This window comes from Ambystoma mexicanum, chromosome 1p (genome assembly GCF_040938575.1).
Source record: "Ambystoma mexicanum isolate Mex_15411 chromosome 1p, UKY_AmexF1_1, whole genome shotgun sequence".
NCBI classification, from domain to species: domain Eukaryota; kingdom Metazoa; phylum Chordata; class Amphibia; order Caudata; family Ambystomatidae; genus Ambystoma; species Ambystoma mexicanum.
This window is the reverse complement of record NC_090921.1, coordinates 990,325,302-990,350,353: the sequence shown is the minus strand read 5'-3', so window position 1 is coordinate 990,350,353 and position 25,052 is coordinate 990,325,302. Positions and strand designations below refer to the sequence as shown.

At 43.9% G+C, this 25,052-nt stretch overlaps 1 protein-coding gene across 6 annotated transcripts in view; it reads right to left on the bottom strand.

Moving 5' to 3' along the window:
- Positions 1-25,052, bottom strand: part of NDRG4 (NDRG family member 4) — an 865,926-nt gene that overhangs the window by 126,829 nt on the left and 714,045 nt on the right. For all 6 annotated transcript variants that reach the window (XM_069654558.1, XM_069654565.1, XM_069654543.1 and 3 more), the window contains 3 exons: positions 22,543-22,629; positions 16,920-16,976; positions 4,350-4,453 (listed from right to left, as the gene is read on the bottom strand). In XM_069654558.1, the coding sequence (XP_069510659.1) occupies positions 4,350-4,453; positions 16,920-16,976; positions 22,543-22,629 (248 nt within the window). The remainder of the gene's footprint in view (positions 1-4,349; positions 4,454-16,919; positions 16,977-22,542; positions 22,630-25,052) is intronic.

Below are 25,052 nucleotides of genomic sequence, written 5' to 3'. Positions count from 1 at the left end.
GTAAACAGGGACAACATTAAAAAAAAGTCAACATTTTCGGTGATCGTAGTTAATTGGTTGCAGTAATGATATGATTCCCCTTCTGCTATCTTTGCAACCAGCACACAGTTACTTACCTGAAGTGAGACATTTCTCATTGCACCCATGGGGCTGTGGGGATTTCAGAATAAAGTCTTTAATTATAGTAGGTACCAGTGACTTATTACCAATGTTATTATAATAAATACAGGCAGTTTACTCTGTGTAGAGGCAATAACTGTGTTGGGTAGCAGTCTGAAATACACTGCAAGTTCCTGTGTAGGCAATCTGGAGTGCCCCGCCTTAAACAAACTCTGAATTATACTCAATAAACATGACCATTGATTCTGGAAAGACTAAGGGAGGGACAGCTCAGACACTGAAGTCTCGGAACAGTAGCCCGGGTGTCTATTAAAGGTGTATTTTGGGACCACCTCTATTCATCTTGTGCACCAGCACACACTTGTATATTGGGGTACACGTTCATAAGGACTAGTTTGAATTATGGTGGTTATATACATAATCTAGAGTGAATTATGTTTCTTGGCCTCGTAAAGGACCCAGAGGGTCGAAACACGTGTGTAGGCTGGGTACCATGTGTAATATTTGTATAAACCTGGTTGGTTGTCATAGGACACCATTTGTCTAACTCATAGAATTTGTCCAATGCATGAATTGATTAAATAATATATCATGTGTCACTCTTGTCTTGACTTGTTTGGAAATACTTGAATTAAAAATAATCCACATTCAGACTGTTACCCAGTGCAGTGTGTCAGGGTACATCCTTTTTTCAGTTGCTCTAGGAGGCCGACTGGGCAACAGCATCTTCACTTTCTCTTGACACCCGCAGCAGGATCTTTGTGCATATTAGCATACTTTACTCTTAGAAATTACATAGAATGCTAGCACCTGGGTTTCATGCTTCCTTTTACCAAATTGTATATTCACGCAACAATTGCGTTGCAGTCTCTACGTGTAGTTACATTCTTTCTATCCATGTCTAGAGGTGATCCAGAGCGTATTCAGGCCTAGTTCTGTATTTCTAATGTTACAACTGCCTGTTGGGGCCTCTTTTCCTTTAACCACTTTCGTCCGACCTTTCCAAGGGCCTCATTACGAGGTGAGCGGTAAGGGATACAGGGCACCGGTAAGGAGACCGGTAATCCCTTACCGCCCAATTCCGAGGTCCCTTAGCGGGAACCGCAAGGGACGTGTGGTCGGACCACACGTCCCTTACGAGTCCCGTTAGGGGACCAGGGCGCTAATTACGGGCCTGCTAATTAGCGCCTTCCCCATTCCCATTGAGCTCTATGTGGGCTCAAATGGGAATGGGGAATGGCATTTGGAATGGGGACTTTCCGGGTCTGCCAAGGGCGGAATGTCCCGGTAAGTCCCCACTCCACCAGGTCGGACTCGGACACGATTTTGGAGGCAGCCATGGCACTAATTGCGCCATGGCTACCTCCAAAGTCATTATGAGGCCCCAAGACTCATATAGGCCTAATAAATGCAGGGTTGGACTGATATACTGTGTTTTTCTGAGTTACTTTGATTCAATGTGCCCTCCCTGCTCTATGTTTTTGGTATATAATTGGCTTGTTGGTGTTTTTTAAAGTACTTATTTTACATTGGGGGCCATTACAACCCTGGTGGTAGGGGGTTAACGGGGCCGGTAGAGCTGTCGGCCCCGTTAACCCCATACCGCCTCATTACGAGGTCCGCTCGCGGGACCTGCTAAGGATGCCTGGTAAAACCAGGCGTCATTAGCGGGTCCCGCAAGCGGTGAAGCATGCTAACAACGGGCCCGTCATTAACAGGCCCGTTGTTAGCATGCTGCCCATTCCCATTGAGCCCTAGGGGGGCTTGAATGGGAATGGGGATGCACAGGGTCTGGGTTCCCTGAATGGGGAAATACCAGGCCCTCAAAGTTCAGAATGGCCTGGTATTTCCCCATTGAGGGAACCCGGACCCGGTACTCGGAATGGAGGTAGCCATGCCTCAAATAGCCACATGGTTACCTCCATTCTGGTAATGAGGCCCACTGTCTTTTATCCTAATACCATACTAAACAAATGCAAGTATATTTGACATTGTATTATGTGTTTTGTACCTTACTGTATAGGTGTATGGGATTAATTGCACTTTGGTACCAGCACGCCCCCTTCTGAGACTGGAGCCCGAGTGATTGTCTAGGTTACCTGCACAGAGTGTTTTGGTATAACTTGGTGGGCACCCTGTTCTTTTTCTCAGGATAGGTCTCTACACACCCCCAAAAGGAGTGCTGTGAAAAATACCTTGCTAACATAGTCAAAGTGCTAATAAAGACTTTTATCTCAGTAAATGATTTCTGGGAGAGCTCAGAAACTGAATTCTGGGAATTGTAGTGAAAGTACAATATGATCCTGAGTGATTAAGTATTGTAAATGAAAGAAACCTCAGAAATTGATTCTGGAAAGACTCTAAGGGACGGAGAGCTCAGACACTGAAGTCTCGGAATTGTAGCCAAGATGTCTATTAAAGCTTGTGAAAGAAGGAGAGCTCAGACATATCATTCTGGGACTTGTAGTCGTTCAAATACCAAAATGTGTATTAGAGAGAGCGAGAGCAAGAAAGCTCAGACACAGAATTCTCAGAATGGCAGTCAACTTAACAAAGTGTTGAGGAAAGACTGAGAGAAGGAGATCTCAGACAATGCATTCTCAGTGACAAAGCATTGAAGTATTTGCAAAAGAAAATTGCTTTGAATGCTTTGATCTTCAGTAACTTCCATGAACCATAGTAATACCCTGACAAGAGTAACAAAGACATTTGGGTCTCATCACAAGTTGGCTGGTGCAGAATTAACGTGCCGGTATTAAAGTATACTGGCACGTGTGTGCACCGGCCAACTCCGGGTTTGCTGGTGAGGTGGCAGAATGACCTACAGCAGATAGCTGGGGGACATTCCGACACCTTACTGGCAAAAATAGCCGGTATCTGTAATACCGGCAAAATCCCCCATGGAGTCCAATGGGACTCGATGGGAGAGGGATTAACACTGTCAGCTGGCACTCGTAATCCAGTGGACAATCCACCCGACCGAGGTCCAGTATGGTAATTCTATTTGCCGTTATCCTGGCAGATTTACCACCAGGATACCGGCAAAGTTGTAATGAGCCTCACTGTCTTTTGAAAAAAGGAAATAAACCCCTTAGTAATGTAAAATAATAACATTTTATGTGCACTTCTTTGGCCAGTTGGCCATATTTGGTGTCTAAAGTCGGATCATAGGTACCTGATGAGTCATTCTGCTCACAGAAGAGGTGTGAATGCGAAAGAAGTGTTTGATGACAGCGCTTATAAAGTGTCTACTAAAGGCTGTGAGAAAAGGAAAGCTCAGACACAACATTTTGGGAGAAGGAGAGATCACACATTTAATTCTGGGGGAAGGAGAGCTCAGACATTGAATACTGTGAACTTCAGTCCAAGTACCAAAGTACTAAATTGTCTTTAAAAGACTGTGGGAGAAGGACAGCCCACACAATGCATTCTGTGAGACCAAGTACCAATGTAGTTGTAAAAGGCTTTATGAAAGACTGTTTTGGGTTCTTAGATCTTGCATCTGGGAAATAAAAGAAAGTTTTCCAATAGATATAAAGCAGGTTTCATGAACCAAAGAAGCAATCTGACAGGATTATGACAGATTTGATTTTTTTAAACTAAATAAAAGCTTTGTTTTACAAAGGTATAAATGTTTGAGTCTTTCGCTTGTTCACCATTGACTACAATTTTTTTCTGCACAGTGGTTCCATTCAGTAATGTCTCCCTTTTTTGTCCCTACCAACATCTTTCTTGTGATGCGATGCAGAGTCAAATACACTTAATTAGTGCCTGCTATATATGTAGAATAGTAACAAAAGACTTCCCAGGGTGGATTGGATTGAGTGAGGTTTTGCTTCCCTCTGTATATAACTCATTACGAAGGGTTTGTGGTGTTGGGAGCGACAAACAATAAAAATTCCCAGTGTTGGCATGGCAATGGCCCTGAATATTGGCAGAAGACTTGCAACCCTGAGCCCCAATGATGAGTGGATAGCTCTCTTGTCAGATGACTGGTTTACCTACTCCTCTACCCAAGCAAGCACCCATTGTCCCTGTGCCTTGAACTAGTAAAGGGATCTTTGATACCTACAAACCTCAGCCTCGCTCTAGCGCCCTTCATCCAGCAGATTGGTGTTAGGCATAGGGTAAAATGACGACAAACTGTCAGATAGTAAAGATAATCAGGGGTTGGGTATAAAGTTCTGATCTGTCCACATGCATGTCTGTCCCATGAAAGGTGATGTTACCTGTTGTACATGTTCCAAAAGAGCTGCAGGTTGTACTGGTTGATGACGCTGCCAATCTGTTGCCGGTAGCTTTGTACCATCTCAGTGTTATTCATCATCTCCTCCTACATCAGAGAAAGGGACATCGAAGACAATGTGAGAGAAAAGGGACAGCAGCAAAATTGACACAACAGGCAGCTTTGAGTGTAAAAAGGGAGAACAGATTGTGACTGAAAAGAGGGACAGCTTGAACCAAGAAGTGGGCTATCACAAAGGAAGGGGGCAAAGGGTAAAAGAAGAGAAGAGAAACAGGTTTTTTTGGCTATTAGGTAGCTCTAAAGCACCAGTACAGCTAAGAGGGAGATGGGATCTGAGAAGGGACACACAGCTTGTGGGTGTTTGGTTATTTATTCTCCGATTGTCTGCCCATGGCCATGCTAATACCTATGGCATACCCGCCCTTTACGGCCCCTCTCTGCCTGCACATCCTTCTAGGATCACTCTGAGCTAGCTTTATTAAGCAGTAAGATTAAATGGTGCTCTTCATTATAAACTGTCAAATAAATAAATCATTTCAGAGTATGAGAAAGATAAGCACAACACATTCCACAAGAGTAAGCAAAGGAGATGATACGCAAATGATAAAAAAAACAGTAAGAAAACAAAGACAGCAGACAGTCCAGGAGAAAACAAAGACCACAAGACAAGAGAGGACAGGTACAGCACCAAACAGGAGCGGCATGCCTCTGCATGCTTTCTATTTAAAGCGTTGGTAGCACTAAGGTAAGAAGAGATATGTTCTCTGTTTTGTCCTGAGTTTGTCTCAAAGTGGAAGTAGGTGCGCAGTGCACAAGTGCACATCATAGGGTGGATCTCTGTACAGATGCATGGCAATGCTGCAGAATGTTTTGGGGATGAGCAAAATAATGTGGATCTTTCTGGGGGAAGAGTCCTGGGCACAATGTCTAATGTCAATGCCCCTGTCAATGCCCATTTTCAAATTAGAAAAAATGTAAGATGCAATACTCTGCACCAACTCCTAGATGGCGGTCCATGCAAAGCATGCAATTGATTACTAGAAAGCAATATTTACCTTCTGGGCTTTGTGAATCTGCTTAGATTCACACACATTGTGCAAATTAGCAAGCACTATCTCCTGATGCGGGTAAGTGAACAGAAAGTGCAGATGCAAATAAATGTTTTAGGATAGCTTTCCCCACTTGAGAATCCGCTCTCACGTTTGTGTCAACACAGTAGTACAGTGGCAATGAGTGTACAGCACTCCATGTTGCTGCCTTGCAAATGGCTTCCAATGGTACATTTGCAATGATGCTAGTCCTCACAGTACTGTGCTGTAGGTGTGAATGGAAGCATTTTGTTTGCTAGAGTATAGCACATTTGTATGCATCTTGTAATCCATCTTTTAATGGTTGCCTTGGTGATTAGGTGTCCCTCTCTTCCTGCTGCCATAGATACGAAAAATTGGTCTATTTTTTCGAATTGTCTTGGTTCTATCCAGATAGGACATGTCTGCCTGACAAGCGTCTAGTGTGTGTAATGCGTTTTCCCCGTTGCTTTGTGGGGTTTGAGAGAAATCTGGTAACTCAATTGATTTGTTAACATGAAACTTGGATATGAGTTTAGGTGAAAACCTAAAATGTGTTTATAATACTACCTTATGTTTATGTATTGTAACAAAAGGTTCAGACACTGACAGGGCTTGTAACTCGCTAATCCTTCTGATTGACGTGATTGCAATGAGTAAAAACACTTTATTTGAAAGCTTCTTTAATGGAGCCTTATACATAGGCTCAAACTGTGGGCCCATTAACCTTGAAACTACAGTATTTAGGCCCCACAGTGGTGGGGTGTGAGTCACTGGTGGATAGATCTGTTTAACTCCCTGCATGAAAGCTTTGACTATTGGTATTTTCTGCCATGATGTTTTATGTTGTGATGTGGTGTAAGCTTCCAAGGCTGCTAACTGTACTTGAGAGAGTTGTAAACTATGCCTGAATCTAGCAGGTAAAACCTGTAGGTGACCACCTCTGTTGCAGAACAATTATTGTGGTCAATCTGTTTGTGATTACACCACATTACAAATCACTTCCACTTGTTGAAATAACAATGTCTGCTGTTTGTTCTGCTTGCCTCCCGCAATATATCCATACACCAGGTGGCTAGCTGTGAGTGTCCAAATTCTATGACTTCAGGAGCCAAGCTGCTAAGTTGGTTGCCTGGGAATTTGGATATGTTATTTGACTGTGCTTCGTGAGCAGACTGTGAATTGGCTAAAGTCTGACTGGTGGGCAGACAGACAGGATTAGTCTGTGATTGTGATGAAGGCACTCTTTTGCACTTTCCCCGTTATTAGCCTGTAATCTAGACATGGGTAGACTAGTATTGCTTTGTGGTGCAGATGTGCTGCCATGGCTGTGATCACCTTGGTGAATACTTGTGGTGCTGATCATTCCAAAAGGGAGTACTTTGAATTGAAAATGTTTTTTCTCTATTTTGAAGCAGAGATACTTGTGATGAACTGGGATCATTGAAATACGAAAGTATGCATCTCTCATATTCATTGTAGTCATGTAGTACCCTTTCTTTAGGAGTGGTGTAACCTCCTGCAAAGTGGTAATTCAAAATGTTTGGGGTTTTACATATTCGTTGGCTCGCCTTAGTTCTGGAACGGGTCTATTGGTTTTGTCTTTCTTGGGATACCTGTTTGAGTGCAACCGGTTCTGTTTCTGCCACTGAAATGAGTGCCTGGATCTCCTCTTGAAGCAATGCCAAATGTTCTTGTGGCACCTTTCTTGATGTTGCTGGACGATCGTGTGGCTTTGACAGCAGATAGATACAGTATACCCTCTTGTTTAACAATCACTTATTTGATGTTATCCCGTCCCGTGCGTGGACATATGATGTAATGTGACCCTCCTATCAGAGTAACATGGGAGTGGCAACACGTTTGTCTTGGAAGCAAGACAATGCATAGCAACACAGGTTTGAATCCTGGTCCCACGCTTAGAAAATGGTCTTCGGTATTAAGCGTGTTATAAAAGAACAATTTATCTATATGTGAGTATATATATATATATGGGATACATTACTCACTGTATGTGTCGACGCCCAATTTTCAAGTTTCGAAAAACGAACTGTAATACTCTGCAGCTTCCACTAGAGTTGGCCTATGCACAGCATGTGAATCTAAGCAGATTCCACAAGCCTCAGAAATATATATATATTATATATTTTCTTCTCTTTTTCTTTCTGTTAGTTGTGCTTGTTAGTTTTGTTTGTCTGTTTGTTGGGATGTTTTTTATTTATAATATATGGATTAGTTGAATTGTAGTTCTCTGTGTGACATTCACCTAATATGAATTCTGGATTATTGGAGAGTATTGCATTGAATGTACTCTGTTGTTTATTACTTGTTCTTGAAAATGTAGATAACATATAACAAATAAAAATAAAAGAACAATTATAAAGGACTACTAATAGCGAGTTATTTTCTGGCTGTGGCTGCCCCTCTGGGGGCTTGTACTCTTCTGTGTGCCCTGCTTCAACCTTGGCGATGAGCTGTAAAAGAGTCTGCTCCTTGTGCAAATGATCCTTGGTAGGATGAGCTTTCGTGTACGTAGGTGGTGTGGCCTGTTGGCTGGCTATAAGGTTGGCAATGAAAGGGGCACCTACCGTTGAAGGTCCCTTTCTCAGTAAAGGTTTTTCCAGTAATCTGACCCAACGATTTAATAGTAAATACCAAAAATATCTCCTAAGCACACCTACTATTTTTTGATTAAAAACAATCTCTTAATGAATATTCATAGCTTGATTTAATGGTGACAAGTTCTTTATTGGCCTTCTGAATGGCTTTGTCTACCACTGAACCTAAGAAACATAACTCCTCAACTGGTTTATCCAATAGGTTAGCTTGTGTCTCTCGAGCTTAAAACCTAACCCCACAAAGTGAATGCGCATCTCATAACGACAGTGGAGCCCCTACCAGCTGTATCTGCAGCATTCAGGGAGATCTTAATGATGACATTAGCTAATTGTATACCCTCTGTGATAATTTAACATGGCAGATAACGTGGTTCGGACACATCCTCAGTGAGGTACGCCATTTCTCCATTTCGTCCCACTGGTTCCTGTTACATCAAGCCATAAGGGCTGTTGCAATTGATATATTCAGTTAAAGTGGAAATTTTCCTACCAAAACAGTAATTCTTCTTGCCTTTTTGTCAGGAGGGTGCACGCTGGTTGCTAAAGAAGCTTCTCCTCTCTTTTTAGCAGTAGTAGCACCGAAAGAGTCTATCTTTAAACGGCGCTTAACGTAAAGTGGATGACTGGGGGATGGTTTGTATTTTTCTCAATGCAAGTGTACATAACTTTGGTTTGGGTTGTACAGGGTTAAGAAGAGAAGGAGTACACCTTTTGTATGCTTTTAAGTAGAGCAGTTGATTGTGAGACTCACTTTTTCTCTTTCAAAATTTCATCTGTGAAATCTACACCATCCATATATTTGTGCATTTGTATTTTGAACCTGGCAGCCACTCTGCTAACGAGGTTGGTGTGAAGAACCTGGTCCTCAGTTGGTGAGGAAGTAATGGGTGGTTCTACATTAACTGGAGATGGAACATTCAAGGGTGTCAAAGAAGGAAGCTGACACAAGGGTGCCATGTTTGTTCCTATAGCTTTTTACTGACGTGGAAAAACCCACACTATCCCTATCTCTAAGCGAGGTTTGCCTGCCTCAAACTGAGACTAAAGGATTTGTCAGAATGCCTGTCGAAATCAAAAGTCCACCATCCTGTGTCACAACCTACTTCTATCCCTTACACTACAACTAAAGAATAATATAATCCAACAGAAAGTTCCTTCTCCAGGAGAATGGCTCCCTTCTCTTAGTATATGGGTGGCGTTCCCTAAATGTCCTCTTGAAAAAAGGTACCGTGGCTATTAGCAATCTAACAGAATGTTATTTCCCCAGGAGAATGACTCCTCTCCTGGTATACGGGTGGTGTTCCCATAATGTCGTCTTGTAAACAAATGCCAGGGGGAATGACTCCCTTCCCCTGGCTGGTAGTTCCAGCACTTTGTACAGTCAGCTTTCTGGACCAGGAGAATGACTCCCTTCGCCTGGAACTGGTCTTCAGTCTTCAAGGCAAGGGGAATTACTCCTTTCCCCTGGTGTCTCTTCAGCATACTTGAAAGGATTGTTTTCTCACCAGGAGAATGCCTCCCTTCTCCTGGTGTTTGAGAGTTATTTTTCAACTTGTTTTTTAACTTGGCACTCTTTCACTGCATCAGCCTACTTAGATTGGGGTCTCATACCCTTCTCTGGTGGTAAGTGGATTTATCCCTGCCACTGGTATGAGGAAGATTTCCTTGCATGCAGTCTTCTCTTCTGTTGGGGGTCCCAGACTTTTCTCTGGTTGTTAGTGGACTTATCCCTGCCACTGTTACGAGGAGGATTTCCTTGGATGCACTCTTTCCTTCTGCTGTGGATCCAGAGCCTTGATGGCCCTCTCATAGGCCTGAAGCTTGCCCCGGCATGAAGCAGAGACCTCCCCCCAACACCTGTCTCTACCGGTCCGCTCATGCTTCCCGTTACCTTCTGGGACTTGCCCGCATTGCTCCAATCTCTCCCAGGACTGGGGTCAGTCTCTGTCCGCTTACTGCAGCCGCCTGCTTCGTTACTGCTTCTGTGGCGGCTCAGTATGTTTGTGGCTCCTTGCAGTCTCTGCGCTGTTTGGGGACCACGCATTTCCCCTCCTCCTGGAGGTGGTGCCACTGCCTCGCCTGCTTCACGCTGGGCTCGGTCATGCTGAAACAGGAAAGACTCCCTCAGCGACTCACCGGCCTCCTCTGCAGAACCCTCTCTTCGGGTGGAGTGCAGACTTTGAAACTCACAGGTTCTCCGATGACGATAGAAGACCTATTGTCAATGGCTCCTTGGTATTCCTCATGCCTACTGTGAGTCATATTGTCTCAGTACTAGCACAGTCAGTATTCCTCATGTTGTCTGTGCTCAAATTTGTCCTCGTATTTGCTGTCTTGGTTGTATCCCTGGAACTACAGAAATACATTGGATTACTTTCAATATAGTGGTCTGAAATAGAGGGAGGGGTTAGGGCATGTGGGGATATGATGTTATACAATGGGTTGTACCCAAGAGGGTCATTCTTATCCCCAGAGGGGGAGTCCCTCCCCATGAGGCACTCCTGCATTAAACCAACCCTAGAGGGACTAATGGGTTGCAGTTGCACCTCCCTAGCCTGATGGGAAAGTGCTCCCCTCTGCAATAATGTGGTCTTCATAATCAGAAATCACCTCCTCCTAATGAATAATCCTCTTCTTCCATAGTAATTTCTTCCCCCTCTATGGGCTGTAACACTGGCTCTGTATGGTTTTTACTCTTTTTGAATGGGATGACATCCATCGATGACTCCACTTTTCTTTTTGTAGGCTGTTTATTTTACAGAATTCCATAAAAGATTCCATCTTCCCTAGAATTTATGCAAACTTTCATTTGACTAAGGTTTCCCCTGTGGATGAGATGATTTTCTCAGCGATCCCTCTTCCTCTAAGTCTCCATCTGACTCTGAAGAGGAGATAACACCCCTTTTCTGCATAACATCAGAAAGTGTAACCTTTCCTACCACTAACGTCGAGTAAGATGTCTTGTGTTGTGTCACAGGAGTCGAGATGTCTTTTGTAATGTGGTTTTCTGTGTCCGCTTCAAGCTAAGTTTGTGTGTCTTAATCTTTGTCTTCGATGCATGCATCGAGTGTTCTACCATTGTTTTAGGTCTTGGCGCCAAAACCTATTGTTCGGATATATGTTTTATGTCGAGTACCGGCCATCTTTATTTTGGGTCTGTGTTTGTCTTGAGCAGCCTCCACAGCACAACCTGATATCAGTCCTACGGAGCTGGGGGCCGGCTGTGAAGAAATGTTTTGTGTTTCTACCTTACGTTTTCTCTTTGTCGTTGCTCTCAAAGCCGATGCTTACCTCTTCGCATAGCGCAGGCTGCAGAATGTTTGTTCCGAGGCTCATTAATCATTTTCACTTTAAAAAGCTTACAAGCTCGACACCGAGAGTCATTGTGTTCCCTTGGAAGGCTACTGTTGCAGATGCGATGCTTGTCCTTCGAACTTGGTGTTGCACGATGGTCAAAGTTTAAATTGATTATTCTTCATGTGGCAAGAAAGTGAGAGCTTAAATGTGTAAATGTGTGTGGGAATAGAGGCATTAACACCAGGACTTAAAATATGAAAGTGTAGACACCCTCTCTGACTCTCCCTACTGCATCAATTTTCACTATGGTGCACCTTTTGGCGTGATGTAGCTCTCCTTCCACTATGGTTCTCATCGACCATCTAGAAGTCCATTAAATGTAATCTTCAACCTCGACTGGTGTCGACAGCTCGATAGTTTGTACTTGAAACTATGGAGACTCTGCGTTTAGCGTCCAATCTTAATAGCGGAAAAAAACAATCTGAGGGTGTCGACATGTGAGGGATCATGGGTACCCGTACACGTAGACTAGGGATAGTGTTGGAGGTATGCCACTGTCGATGCCCATTTTTGAATTAAAAAAAGGAATAAGATGTACTGCTCTGCACCAACCACTAGATCGCAAACTATGCAAAGCATGTCAATCCAAGCAGATTCTAACATATACACACACACTTTGTAATCACAAAGTGAGACTACGAGACTACACAACACTTAAAGCTACATCACAGAATAAAGCAATTCAAAACTGTAACACGTAATGTAAGACTGCAAGTGGTAGAAAAGATATTCCACACCCTACTGTACAATTAAAAGCCATGCACCTAATTTAAGCAGTCCTTTCATATCCGGGAAGTATTCTGGGGTCTTAAGAGTTCAAGATCCAGATAAATACCTGAAAGTGGGGGGTAGGATGTCTCAAAGTTACCCTGCACACATCCAATAGGTAAATGTAGTTTAACAGTACACTTTTAGGGGGAAAAAGGTGTCAGGATAAATCTACGGGTACACTCCCAATTCCACCACAATAGGAGCTGCCCAGAGTGGAATCCTGGGCTAGCTGTCCACTGATCAAAGCCAGGTAAAGGTAGTACCAGGGAATGGAGTTAGCGCCCAGGAAATCCCTATGGGGTCAAGAGAGCACTTGCTCTCTGAACTCAGATTTTCGAAGTAAACACCCCTAGGATACTCAAGTCACTGGGAACACTTACTCCCCATCCCGACTCCCTGTCAACATAAGACTTGCCTCTTTGTTTCTACGTTTCACACTCAATGAATACCCTAATAGTAATAATAATAACTTCTGTCATTTTTCCCCCCATCGTTGGGGGTCCAAACATAGCGAGTGGCTGAAGAAGGTGTCAAGATTACATCCGGCTGAGGGGCAGTTATTAACACTGATTACAGAATAGCTACAGCTGACATGCAGCAGGACTGCCTAGATACCAAAGGACTGCAGCAACAATGAAGTCCACAATAAGAAGGGACCTCCAGGACACAGCAGATGACAGCAACAAAGAACAGATTCCAAACAGGCCCCTCTCCATGCAGAACCTCAGCGGCAGCAGCAGCAGGCAACACTGTTCTTGTGTCCTAATTCAATGAGTCCCAAGCTCCAGCTCCCGACGACGACTGCAACAGCAGAGACACCGGGTCAGTGGAGAGGCAGCTCACGGGATGGTCTCTGGACACTTTCAGCATCCACTGATGGCAATACACTGGTGTGGGATTTAGTGCTAGTTGATCCTACCAGTCCAAGGCCAAGGCAGGAAGGCACCGTCGAGGATCTTCCCTGGTTGCAGGAGAGGCGGCAGAGCTTCACTGGTAGATGTCTTGCAGCAGTGTTCCCGGTCTTCAGTGCATCTTATGATTTTTGGCTCTGGAGGCAACATCTAGAAGTGATGCAGGGCTCCTGGTCTTATCCAAAGTCTAGATTGGGGTGTTGCCCCAGCCCACTTATGGCAAGGATTTGCATCATTCACCGATCATGGGCAGCCACTTAGCCCACATCTGCCCAGCAACAGCCAGCCTGTGGGAGAAATAGGGAATTAGGCCAGAAGGCACTAACCCCAGTTTCAACCAGTTCAGTCAAACAAAACATGTTGCCCTGTAGTCCAGGAAGGACCTGCAAAAGTGCATGCCATTTCATGGTAGTTGCTGACCTCAGAAGGCAGAAAGATAGCCAAAAAGCATGATGCTGAAAAAACAGGAATTAAAGATCACGTGGAAGCCATTTTGGGCACATGGTAATCAAATCAGCATTGTGTGTTAAAAGAAAAAGATGGTGCATGATGGTGCACTGGAACAGTAAGTAAAACACAGTGTCCTAGGCACATCAAAAAGCATATAAAATGTTGCCAGAAAAAAGTGAAAAGGGGATACAAATTACCCCCGTATTACTTCATTTAAGGTGGTGTGTGTTGCATAATAAAAACACTGGAAAACATGAAAGGGAGAAACAGTCACCCGACTGGTAGCCCTTGCGGCTGACCAGTTCTCCCATTATGAATGTGTGTAGCAGGTAAGTGAAGCTAAAGGGGCATTACTTACCTCAAAGGTTGGCCAACGGTCCAGTATATAGACAAATATGCTGGAGTTCCCATTGAAGTCAAAGGAGAGGACATTTTAAAAAAAACAATATTTTCCCAAACAGTACATTACTGCTGTGTTCTGTAAACTGGGCAATTAGGTGTGATGTTGTGGAACTGAGCAAACTGGCTAAGTGTGTGCATTGCCTCTGGGGAACCACAGCTTCACCAATAATAATACCATACATACAGTAATTAAAAACAGTACAAACCCCTCTAATGAGGCATGCACTCACTAGCCGACCAGTGCCATGAGATCAATTATGACCGAATGATTAACCTACTAACCTCGCATGATGATCCCGTTTCCACCATATAATTCCTTCCACATGGAATGGGAATGACTCCCACAATGCAAAACCACTAACACGCACAGCCCAAGCAGGGAAGGGCCAGGCCACAGGACAGCAAACTAATTGGAATCCTGCAATACCATAGCTCTGCAACCGAGCCACTGAGCGAAGAGAAACATGAAACCAGTTATACTCTTATCAACATGTGATCTATATCAAAGCACAGCAGACACCTTCTCAAAGGCAGCACAAAGCTCCACTTCGCCATCAGGACCAAGATGGTACCTACTTTGCAGTGATGGCGAGTCATCTTTGGCATTCAAAGGTAAAGCAACGGTGCACCCCTGAGGATCACCTCAAATTCCAAGTGTCTCTGAATTCTCATTGTCATGAAGGCCTACGACTAAGGCACAAGCTAAGGCAAGCACATGCCACTGACCAAGACCAGAACTATTACATAAGGATTGACACATATCACTCAAAATTGGATACCTGGATATGGCCAAAAGCCTCTGAAGGGTCACAGTCTGAAACCAGCCTACTAGACAAGAACCCAGAGCAGCCTGCAACAACAAAATGCGCTGGACATAGGCCAGAAAGTCATGTTTTCTCAGTTCAGTATTCTATAAACCCTACGGCAGTGGCATGGAGCACTTGACCTCTTCACTCCCTACCCATCTCACTAACCCTAACTTTCAAGGTACACATTCTATCAATATCTATCCCTGGTTTGATCTATGTATCTGCACCTCTTAAACTGCCCCCGTGTTTGTCTTGGCTGTCTAGTTTGCATGTTTTTTTGTGTGGTGTGCCCATAAGCCTTCGGGTCAGTGGTGCACGATATAAATATAATAACATAACATATCCGACAGCAACTGACCAGCTGCACACACACACACACACACGCTCCATTGCAGGAACCCATTAGCTCAAATGTCCTCCAGATACACACTACACCACAATCACACCATTCATTACACCACACCAAAAATCCCTACTGCAGCCACGGTCGTACGGCAGAGATGATCCGTTCTGGCGACTTACACCCGCCTAATCCCAAATACCTAGAATATGATTAGCATAGGGAAACCAGGTTCCTCTGATCTTCACAAACAAGCACATGCCCTTCCTGTCCCTCTTCATGCAGGACCCCTTACCAAGAGGACATCCAAAAAAGGTACAGGCGGTGTTTCCCAAAACCCAGTTACATTACATAACATATGGATAATGTATTGCTAGCGATTATTATATACTTATATCAGTCACTGTTCTTCACTTATAGGCAGTGTCTCTAAATCCGGGTGGCCATTGGAGGGCTGGTACTGATTGGCAAGTATAGGGTTCTGTCAAATGCACTGGTGAGGATCTGGCAGTGATGAACCCAAAAGTGACATGCAGCAAGCATGTTACAGGCGTTAAGTGGAAGATACAGTCAGCAGTTGTGAGACAGGCACTGATCCCAGGTGTGTGTTAAAGACAACTAAGATGAATGCGAGATTAAGAGGGCAGCAAACATTGCCAACAAGTGTGAGACTGTCAGGCAGTGAGCCTAAGACACGGTCAGCTAGTTTGGGACAGTGGGAATGTAAGAGAAACTGAAAGAAATTATGAAACAGGCATTATCACAAACAACACATCCAGAAAGTGAGAAATAGATCATGAGAGCATGTCCTAGCCAGTGCCTGAAAAAGAAATACATGTCATTAAAGGCACAGAGCAAGTGAGGGAAGAAAATGTATAGCAAGAGGGAGCATGAGAGTGCTAGAGGCAATGGCAAATGATAGGGATTAAGAAAGACAGCAAGTGAGAAACAGACAGAACATGAATGTCAGTAGGAGAATATGTGGGAGACGGTCATGCATGTGTAATACAGAGTCAAGAGTTTGAAAAAGAAACAGAGCATGCAAGAGACAAAGACACAAACATTGCACGAGTGAGCTAAGAGAAAGAGTAAACAAAATACATGCACTGTGGTATTCAAACACTGAGTGTCGAACACAGTCAGCACATGTTGCAAGTAGAAAATGTTTTGCATTGCACAAGAGCCAGTGTGAAAAATATAAGCAGGGCTTTACTTAACATCCTGGGAGAGGAAGTCATGCAATTGTATGTATACAACAATGGAAGTAAGACACATCGCTTTCACGCCAAAGAACTGTGGCAGTGAAGGAGTTCTGTGAAGCAAAATGGTTGACAATGGTTAGGCATGGAGCCAGGCAGAGTTGTGCCGACTTTGGTTTTTCAAGTCTGAGAAAACATAAGGAGTGGGCTCAGGGGACCTCAAGGGCAAAAACTTTAAGAAGACTTCTCATGCTTCACAATTGTAAATCAGACTTTAAAGCAATATATCAGCCTTTGACCTCATGCATTTTGTTAAGGTGTTTTGGCTTTTCCTGGACTTAAAAACATCGAGAATTGGCTTAACTGAAGAACGGGCATGAGAGAGAGGGTTACAAAATATAGCATGAAAGAAACGTATGTTATATGACTTTAAAAGAGAAAGATTGCGGGTGACAGAAGTGTGTGAATGTGTGAGACAGAATGCAAGAGTGGTTGTGAGAGAGACTCGTAGCTCACAAGTAACAAAGTAAATAACCTGCAGAGACCCACAGCAGCGCAAACCAATAAAGGCACAGGATACAGCTCCGACTTAACAGAGTGACGGAGCAGGCTGACATGACAGATCTTACCTGGCTGAACAGGTGCGATAACACAGTTTCAGGCAGAGAACTTGTGAGGCCGGACAGCTGCAAAAAAGCAATAAACAAAATCTTTGAAGTTATAGAAAAAAATGGTGACCTGCTAAACAAAAAGGTGATGGCTTGTACCACTGGTACAGCTCAGGGCAACTATCCAGACCATCGTTTTTCAACGTGACAACGCATGACAGAAGGGGAAAGACCATATGCAAATCAGGCTTAGTGCAAAACGAAAGCAGTCCAGCCCAAACTGCTAGGCCACACCCCTTCTGCATGAGACCAAAAGCATCCCCAGACATGTTTTGGCATCATTGGGCGTCATCAGTAAGGAGTATCTTGGGCCTGTTACCACTACCACTGCAAGGGCCATCTGCACTACTCTTTAAAGGACTAACAAGCTGGCAACCTTTCGATTCGCAACTATTGTTGACCTTGTCCCACCATTCATAAGTGATAAGTGATGTAAAATATGTTTTTAGTTGATGAAGGGGTAAGAAACAAAGCACATCTCCGGCCAGTGTATGCCAGGCCCCGCTCTACTTACACTTCTCATGCACGTTAATCCATAGTTCATAATTTGCTGGCAGTATTTGTGTGCTGAATCCTGCACCAAAGTAATTTTACAGGCCAGATTGGTACTGTGGGTGGCCTACCTCTCCTACATGAAAAGTGGCTTCTGCAGGCTCTTTCCCTTTATTGAAGGTTATTCCCTGAGAAAAGCAATATTAAGAGAAAGGCCACCCATAAAAATGGACGCCTGTGCTCAATAGCTAAAGGAGACCCTGTGCTCTTCAGGCCCTGTACAGTGGCATGGCCATTCCCTCAGCGCTGAACAGTTTACACTCCATTTAGTTATGTGGTATTCAGTACAGGGGAGAAACACCTGAATAGAGAAGAATTAAAAGATAATTTGGCACCTGGAGTTGGCATGGCTCCAGCTGACTTCGGCTCCATGATTTAGACACAGAGAAAGGCTGGCGGTAGGACCCATGAGAAATCACTTCTTAATATAGGCTGTGTTCCAGCCCTGATTTACATGATCACCTAACGCTGAGCACGACCAGCTGAGATACATCTTGCGCTAGAGATCCGTATTGTTTCCCCTGCCATGGAATTAGTACATGGTCTAATAATATTTCTATGTTTTTTACACCGTTGGTGCTTTGTGAGTTGTTGTTTGTTGTGTTTTGGAGTTGGCAATCCATGTACTGTCCAACTGATCACAAGCATAACATTTTGCTGCAGGCTGCGATCCTTGATGTATCTAATTTCCAGAGTCAGGGGTGCCAGCTAAACTCCATAGCACAAACCCTCCCACAGTTTAATTCTCTTGCTCTGCTTTCCCCTTTATTTGCTGTGTTGTGTTCTTGGTAAGTGATTCCGAAAGAGTGCCATCCTTGTAAATTGCATCTTCCATGCAAAGAAGGACATCACCATCTCTAGTGGTAGACACCCAGCGCTTCCTGAACAAGGAATTCTTCTTAATTCATTGACTTTTTAAATGACTTCCGACAGGAACTAATGTGACAAAAAAGTGGACCAATAGATCAGAAGATGACAGAGTACTCTTACTTCTGTTTCAATAATTCACAGAGAATGATTTTAATTAATCACATATCAATACAACACAAAATTAGTATCTATAAGAAGCTCATAGCCTTCATCCCATCATTCATACTCTTTCTCACTCACTCATACAGTCATACTTTTTGATGTTTACACACAAAAGGGTGTTGTAGTGTCACCATATCATAATACAAAATACATGTATACTCTTAAACCCCTTCTGACTATCAGGTGTGCACCTCTGTATCTATTGCAGAAGATCTAACAGTCGACATGTGTTTCGGTTGATATTGAATGGGGCATCGTATCTCTTGCCCTTCAATTTCTGCCAACCTTCATCAGAACAGAGGACAACTCACAGCTATGTGTTAGCTCGCAGGTGGATGGGGTAAGCAACGTAATCTCCTCTACACAAGTGTTGGAGGTGGGTATGCATGTTCTAGGATAAATCCCATGTGAGCTCTGTCTGGAAATGCGCCAAATGGTGGACATTCATTTTTCATGGATTATGCATAACAAACGGCCAGTGAAAAATCTTCTGGGTTTGTAGGTGTAGGTGATCAGTCTCCAGGCATGGGTGTACAATGTAGTAGATGATCCTGTGAGCCTAAATATAACCCAGAGGTGTGTGGATATATTAATATTCTGTCTGGATCTGGATGACAGTCACTTCAGATTAATGTATTTGATTTCAAGTGGTGCTCGTCCGCAACTGTGAATGCTTCCGCAGGACTAGTGAGGGCACTCACTGTTGGTTATATTTAGACTCACAGGATAATGTACTACAATCTACACCCACGCCTGGAGACTGATCACCTACACCTACAAACCCAGAAGATTTTTTGCTGGCTGTTTGTTATGCATAATCCATGAAAAATGAATGTCCACCATTTGCTGCATTTCCAGAAACAGCCCACAAGGGATTTATCCTAGAACATCCATAGCCACCTCCAACACTTGTGTAGAGGAGATTACGTTGCTCACCCCATCCACCTGCGAGGTAGCACATAGCTGTGAGTTGTCCTCTGTCCTGATGAAGGTTGGCAGAAATTGAAGGGCAAGGTATGCGATGCCCCATTCAATATCAACCGAAACACGTGTGGACTGTTAGATCTCCTGCAATAGATACAGAGGGACACACCTGATAGAAGGGGTTTAAGAGTATATATGTATTGGGTATTATGATATGGTGACACTACAACACCTTAAACATCAACAAGTCTGAGTGTATGAATGAGTGAGAAAGAGTATGAATGATGGGATAAAGGCTATGAGCTTCTTTTAGATGCTAATTTTGTGTTGCATTGCTATGTGATGAATTAAAATAATTCTCTGTGACTTATTGAAACAGAAGTAAGAGTACTCTGTCATCTTTTTATCTATTGGTCCACTTTTCTGTCACATTGGTATACTCACCTGGAGGACCTTAGACCTTTACCAAGTACCTTTTATTTTTTAGTTCCGACAGGAAATGGAATATCATAAAGGGCCTTTGGGGGACTGTGGCCTGAAGATGAACTCGCCTTTAGAGAGTTTGTCCTTGGACCTCTGCTCTTCACCCTCTGTATTCCTGCCCTGGAAAGACTTATCATTTTGCAGATGAGACTCAAATATTATTCTCATTTCTCTCCTTCATCCCATCCATCTCAGAATGGATTACGAACTGTCTTACTGCAGTTCGTCACTGGATGGCTTTCTGCTGCCTCGTGCTGAACTCTTAAAAAACAGAAATCATCTATCTCCTGGCTTCCATTGCCATCCCTCCCCTCTCCAAGCTCCTTCCCGCCTGACCTTCTTGCTCCATCACCCAAGGCTTATAGTCTTTGGGTCCTACTTGATAGCAACCAAGAACTGCAACCATGTATCACTGCCACTCCCTCTGCTGTTCCTATTACCCTCCTCAACAGTCAGAAAATGTGCCCTTTTCTTAGTAACAACTCTGCAAAAACTCTAATCTCTACTCTCATGCTCAGCAAACTTGACTACAGCACAATCATTCTCCTTGGCCTTCCTCTCTACTCCTTCCTCCCTCTAAACAACGTCCTACACTTTGCTACCCACACACTCAACATACCCAGATTATGTGCCACTTCTGCCAACCAACAACATGCTGATTGTCTCTCCATGCACAACTGCTCTCTTTCTAAGTTCCTTCTCTTAGTCTACAAAGTGAATTATGGTCTTGCCCCTCAGTACCCTTCAAATTGTATCTCAGTTTGTTCATCATCTCGTTCTCCTCTGCACTCAACTGCTCCATGCCATAAAATCCCTATGCCTCCTCTCGCATCCTCTCTTTCTCGCCTTTTGCTCTTCTCCAATGGATCCCACTGCCCATAACAATCAAAGCCAGCCCAACTGTGGATCTCGGTTTAAACTTCATTTACTTGCTTAAGATGAAGCTCCCCATGCCCTTTTCCCATCCTCCCTACCTGACCCCACCAATGCCTCCAGTGATGCTTAATAATGTAATTTTATATATTTAAATAATACTGCTCTTTAGTTTGAAGTCCTTAGGTTAATGTTTCCTTTGTAAGTCACCCGTTTTCTTATACATTTTGTTATGTTTGTTATGTCCCTGGTATATGACCCACTTGTTTATACCCCATAAACTGGTTCATCACTTGCTCTCATCTTTGTGCTATTGTACAGGCACCCTTCGTAGGGATGCCTACACCATCTGTAAATGTGTTATTGCAAGTCATTTCTGTTCAAAATTAACATCCCTGTTCCTCAAATAAATACAAATACAAACACCCCTGAACTGGGAAAGATTCAAATTTAGACTTTGACCCTGCACGCCTGAGTAATTCTAGATTCTACCCTCCGTTGAGAGTTTTTTTTAAACATCACCAGAAATAATAAATGTGACTCTGGTGCAGTGCGCCATATCGCCACATGTTTGTCCAAACACATTGTTAGATTCAATCCCCTGGGAGGGACAGGAGCCTCTTTCTCTGCAGATCCTCTACCTCTATGTAGTCCAGCCTTGCATAACATGAAGCTCATGCATTTGCATTGGTTAAGCAAGCCAAAGTAAGTAGCAGCTGGTGGGAAATATTCTCTCCAAGCATGGAGTCCCTGTCACAGTGTCCCATCATTACCAATCCACGATTGCCCCTCAATCTATTTTAACTTGCTGGATTGATGCAAACACCTGCAACCTATGCACTTACCCCCATGGATTACAAGACTCAGGTTATGATACAAACCATAATCCACACATGCAGGAAATAATCAGAAGATTGAGCTTTTCAAAAACAAATCTAATCTGTCTGTCTACGAGTAGCTATGTAATCATCACACCACAGAAACCATCAAAAATTATCCATGGTTAGGTGTGGATGGCATAAAATCATGTCTTCTACATATCTGCATCGTCAACATCAGTGGCGGCCATAAAGGACTACCCTACCACATAGAGTATACACGATTTCATGTCTTTAAATAAGTGGTAAGGCCATCAGCATTGGTGTAAAGGCATCAGTTTTTGAGGCTTGTTTCTTTAATTACCGAGGTCTTAGCAGGGAAGTAAAGAAATGTCATATAATATACAAATTATCTAATAAGTGTTCCCCTTACAGCACACAGCTCTTCCGAGAACACAGTTTAAAAAGTGTAGATCTTTAAATTCTTTAAATGCTCAAAAATATTACAGAGCTGTTGCCTGGGATACTAGGGGTTCATTGTTTGAGCTTGAAGGCCTGGAGTGTGACACTTACGGCTCAGGCAAGGAGTGTGGCAGAACAGTCACAGACCACAGACATGCTGAGTTGGGAATTGTTGCTTCACCCACAGCATAATCCTTAAACTGTAGCTCCCCGATTTTAACATTGGACATCAGAGCTGATCGTGTCTCTTAAAGACTTTATGCACTCGGGTTTTGGTTGGACAGCTTTCAGAGGTATCACAGAACCAGATGTTACACAGTGCAGTGGTTGCTCAGATTATACCACTCTTACCTACGCCTTGGCCATATGGACTATGTCTCCTGGTATATTGAGTCTAAGGTTTTGGACAGCAGAGCTAAAACATGGCTTATGACACTCACCTTGGATGCAGCCCAGTCAATCCATCCTTTGCCATTGGGATCAATGTTAACTAAGACAAGCCCCTCCACCAAATCAGGGAATATCAACTGCAAGGAAGAGCGGAAGAACAGAGAAAAAGTAAAGCTATGTGTGACATCAGAGAGCTTCTCTGAAACCCACTGCTGTAAAAGCAGGGGTAACAAGAGTAGTGTGATGCAGGTTATACAATGAAGACCAGTGAGGTATAGTGGAAAGGGACCAACACTTTGTAGGCCAGGGGAGTGGTACCAGCACATGCAAGCAAGTGAAGGGGATGAGCCTCGTGCAGGCAAGAGAAGCAGACTCTACGTGCTGCTCGACATAGTGTAAGCAGAAAGGGGAGTTATCAGATCCTAGGCCAAGGTGGAGGGACCAGTGAAGTACAGGCAAGAGGGACCAGACTGTGTAGCTCTAGTGAAATGGGACTGGAGGTGCACGGAAAGAAGGGGCAGGGACCATGATGATGCAAGATGGGCCAGCGTGGCGCATACTATTAGCAAATGACGAGTGTACTGCCGAAGCAGGAGCAATTGGCTCTTCAGTGCTTAGGAGAGGTTCTTGTGGGCACATGCTGGGTACAAGAGTGAACGGACTAGAAAAGAGATGCATGCTAGCCATCATCCAACACAGTGAAGACAAGCAGTGAGGCCCAAGCAAGATGCAGGACAAGGAAAATGGATCAGTGTAGTTCACACTCGAGGTCATGGATGAGTGGTGTGCAGGCAAGGGAAAATGAACCAATGGGTACACATAAATGGAAATGGGAACAGTACAGTGCAGGCCAAGGCAGAGAGATCTGTATGGGGGAGGCCAGGCGAGAGGAACCTCTGCGGTGGAAGGCAGTCGAGATGGACGGTCAAGCACTGAACCTGACAGGCAATGGGTCCAGCATGCTGCAGGCCTGTGAACACTAGCCTTTGTGGTTTGGGTGAAATGGAGTATATGATTAGGAGATGCAGTTGTAAAGTATGAATTAAACCTTCTATATTACTGATTCCCTAATATCAACAATACATGCTTGGTTACAGAGACAGTGCTTAGCAGAATAGGATATGGGGGACAACGCTGACAGGGGATTGTGTTTGAAAGGAAGGGTCACATGGAGTTTGGGGGATGATGAGAAACCATACGGAAGAGGATTGACAATCAGTGGATTGGTGAAAAGGGATGAGTGAGAAGGGTTGTCAAGTTTTGCACTACAGAAGCACTGTTCCAGCAGAAAGTTCCACATTGTAGTATAAAATACTTTCCTGTAAGGAAACTTCATGATGGGTATGTTGCTAAAACAGGGTTTGCATTGTGTTTTATGGGCCGATTTTTAATGTTGGGAATGTATTGCTTTCTAATTGATCAACAAAAATGTATTTCATGATGACAGCAGGAGATGGGGAAAATTCAGATAGAGCAGGAACTATGAGCAGGAGAGAAGGAATTGCTGAAGGGGGTGCAGGGAAAGCTATGCATGCCAACAGGGTGAGGGAGTGTTTTTTTTATATTGTACCTTTGGCAAATTAAAGTATCCCTGACACATAGGGGGGATATACACTGACAGGGATTAATAGGTGTGTTTAGAAGAAGGAACATGCACTGAAACAGGAAAGGCAGGAAGGATGAAGCACAAGCAGAGACACAGCTGTGGCTGAAGCGGAGCTGAAAGCCTAAAGAAGTGTGGAGAGAGGAAGAGTAGGCCTGCGTGTGGCCTTGATAGGATCAGACAGAAGCATTGTCTCTTCTCTTTTAGGGCCAGCCACTGCCAGCACGGCATACACTAACACTCACACAAATGGGCATCAGCACACACAAATGCACCCACCAGAGGCGTAGCCACGATTGTCTAACATGTGGGGCCTGAAGCTAATGTAGCTGGGCCCATCTCAGTGACATTGACATCTGTAGGTGACCACACAGCGCTGCTGAGTGGGCATTTACAGATTTTGAGTGGGCCTTGCATCCTCAGGTCCTACCCATCTATGCTTCTGCCACTCCCACGTATACACCCCCAATACTGTATACCCTCCACCGCCAAACCACCTCCACCTACCCTTTGACTTTTTCCCCTGAAGCCCACGTCACTATGCCACTTGAAACTTCAGTATCAAGATCACAATCACATTAATCGTCCCCTGACTTATCAGCATCACAGACAACACACGCTCTGCAGATGCCTTTTGCTGGCCCGCATAGCTACCACCTTTGACCTTAACTGATGCCCATGACTCTCAAGGAAAGCAAATCTCACAATCCCCACAGCTAGCTCTATCTCCCCTGACCCATACACAACCCATTTCTTCACAGCACGTACCTGGCACATCTCAGACATTTTCTCACCTTATCCACCCTCCTCACACTAGGAAGCTTCCATTCTACACTCCTTCAACACACTCAGGACAATCCCTTCTAACACCTTGCAACTTACTTCCAACTAAACAACCTCCAACATGGTCCACTCCAGACATCCACTCAAAATCACCATATGGACCCTCCTCACACT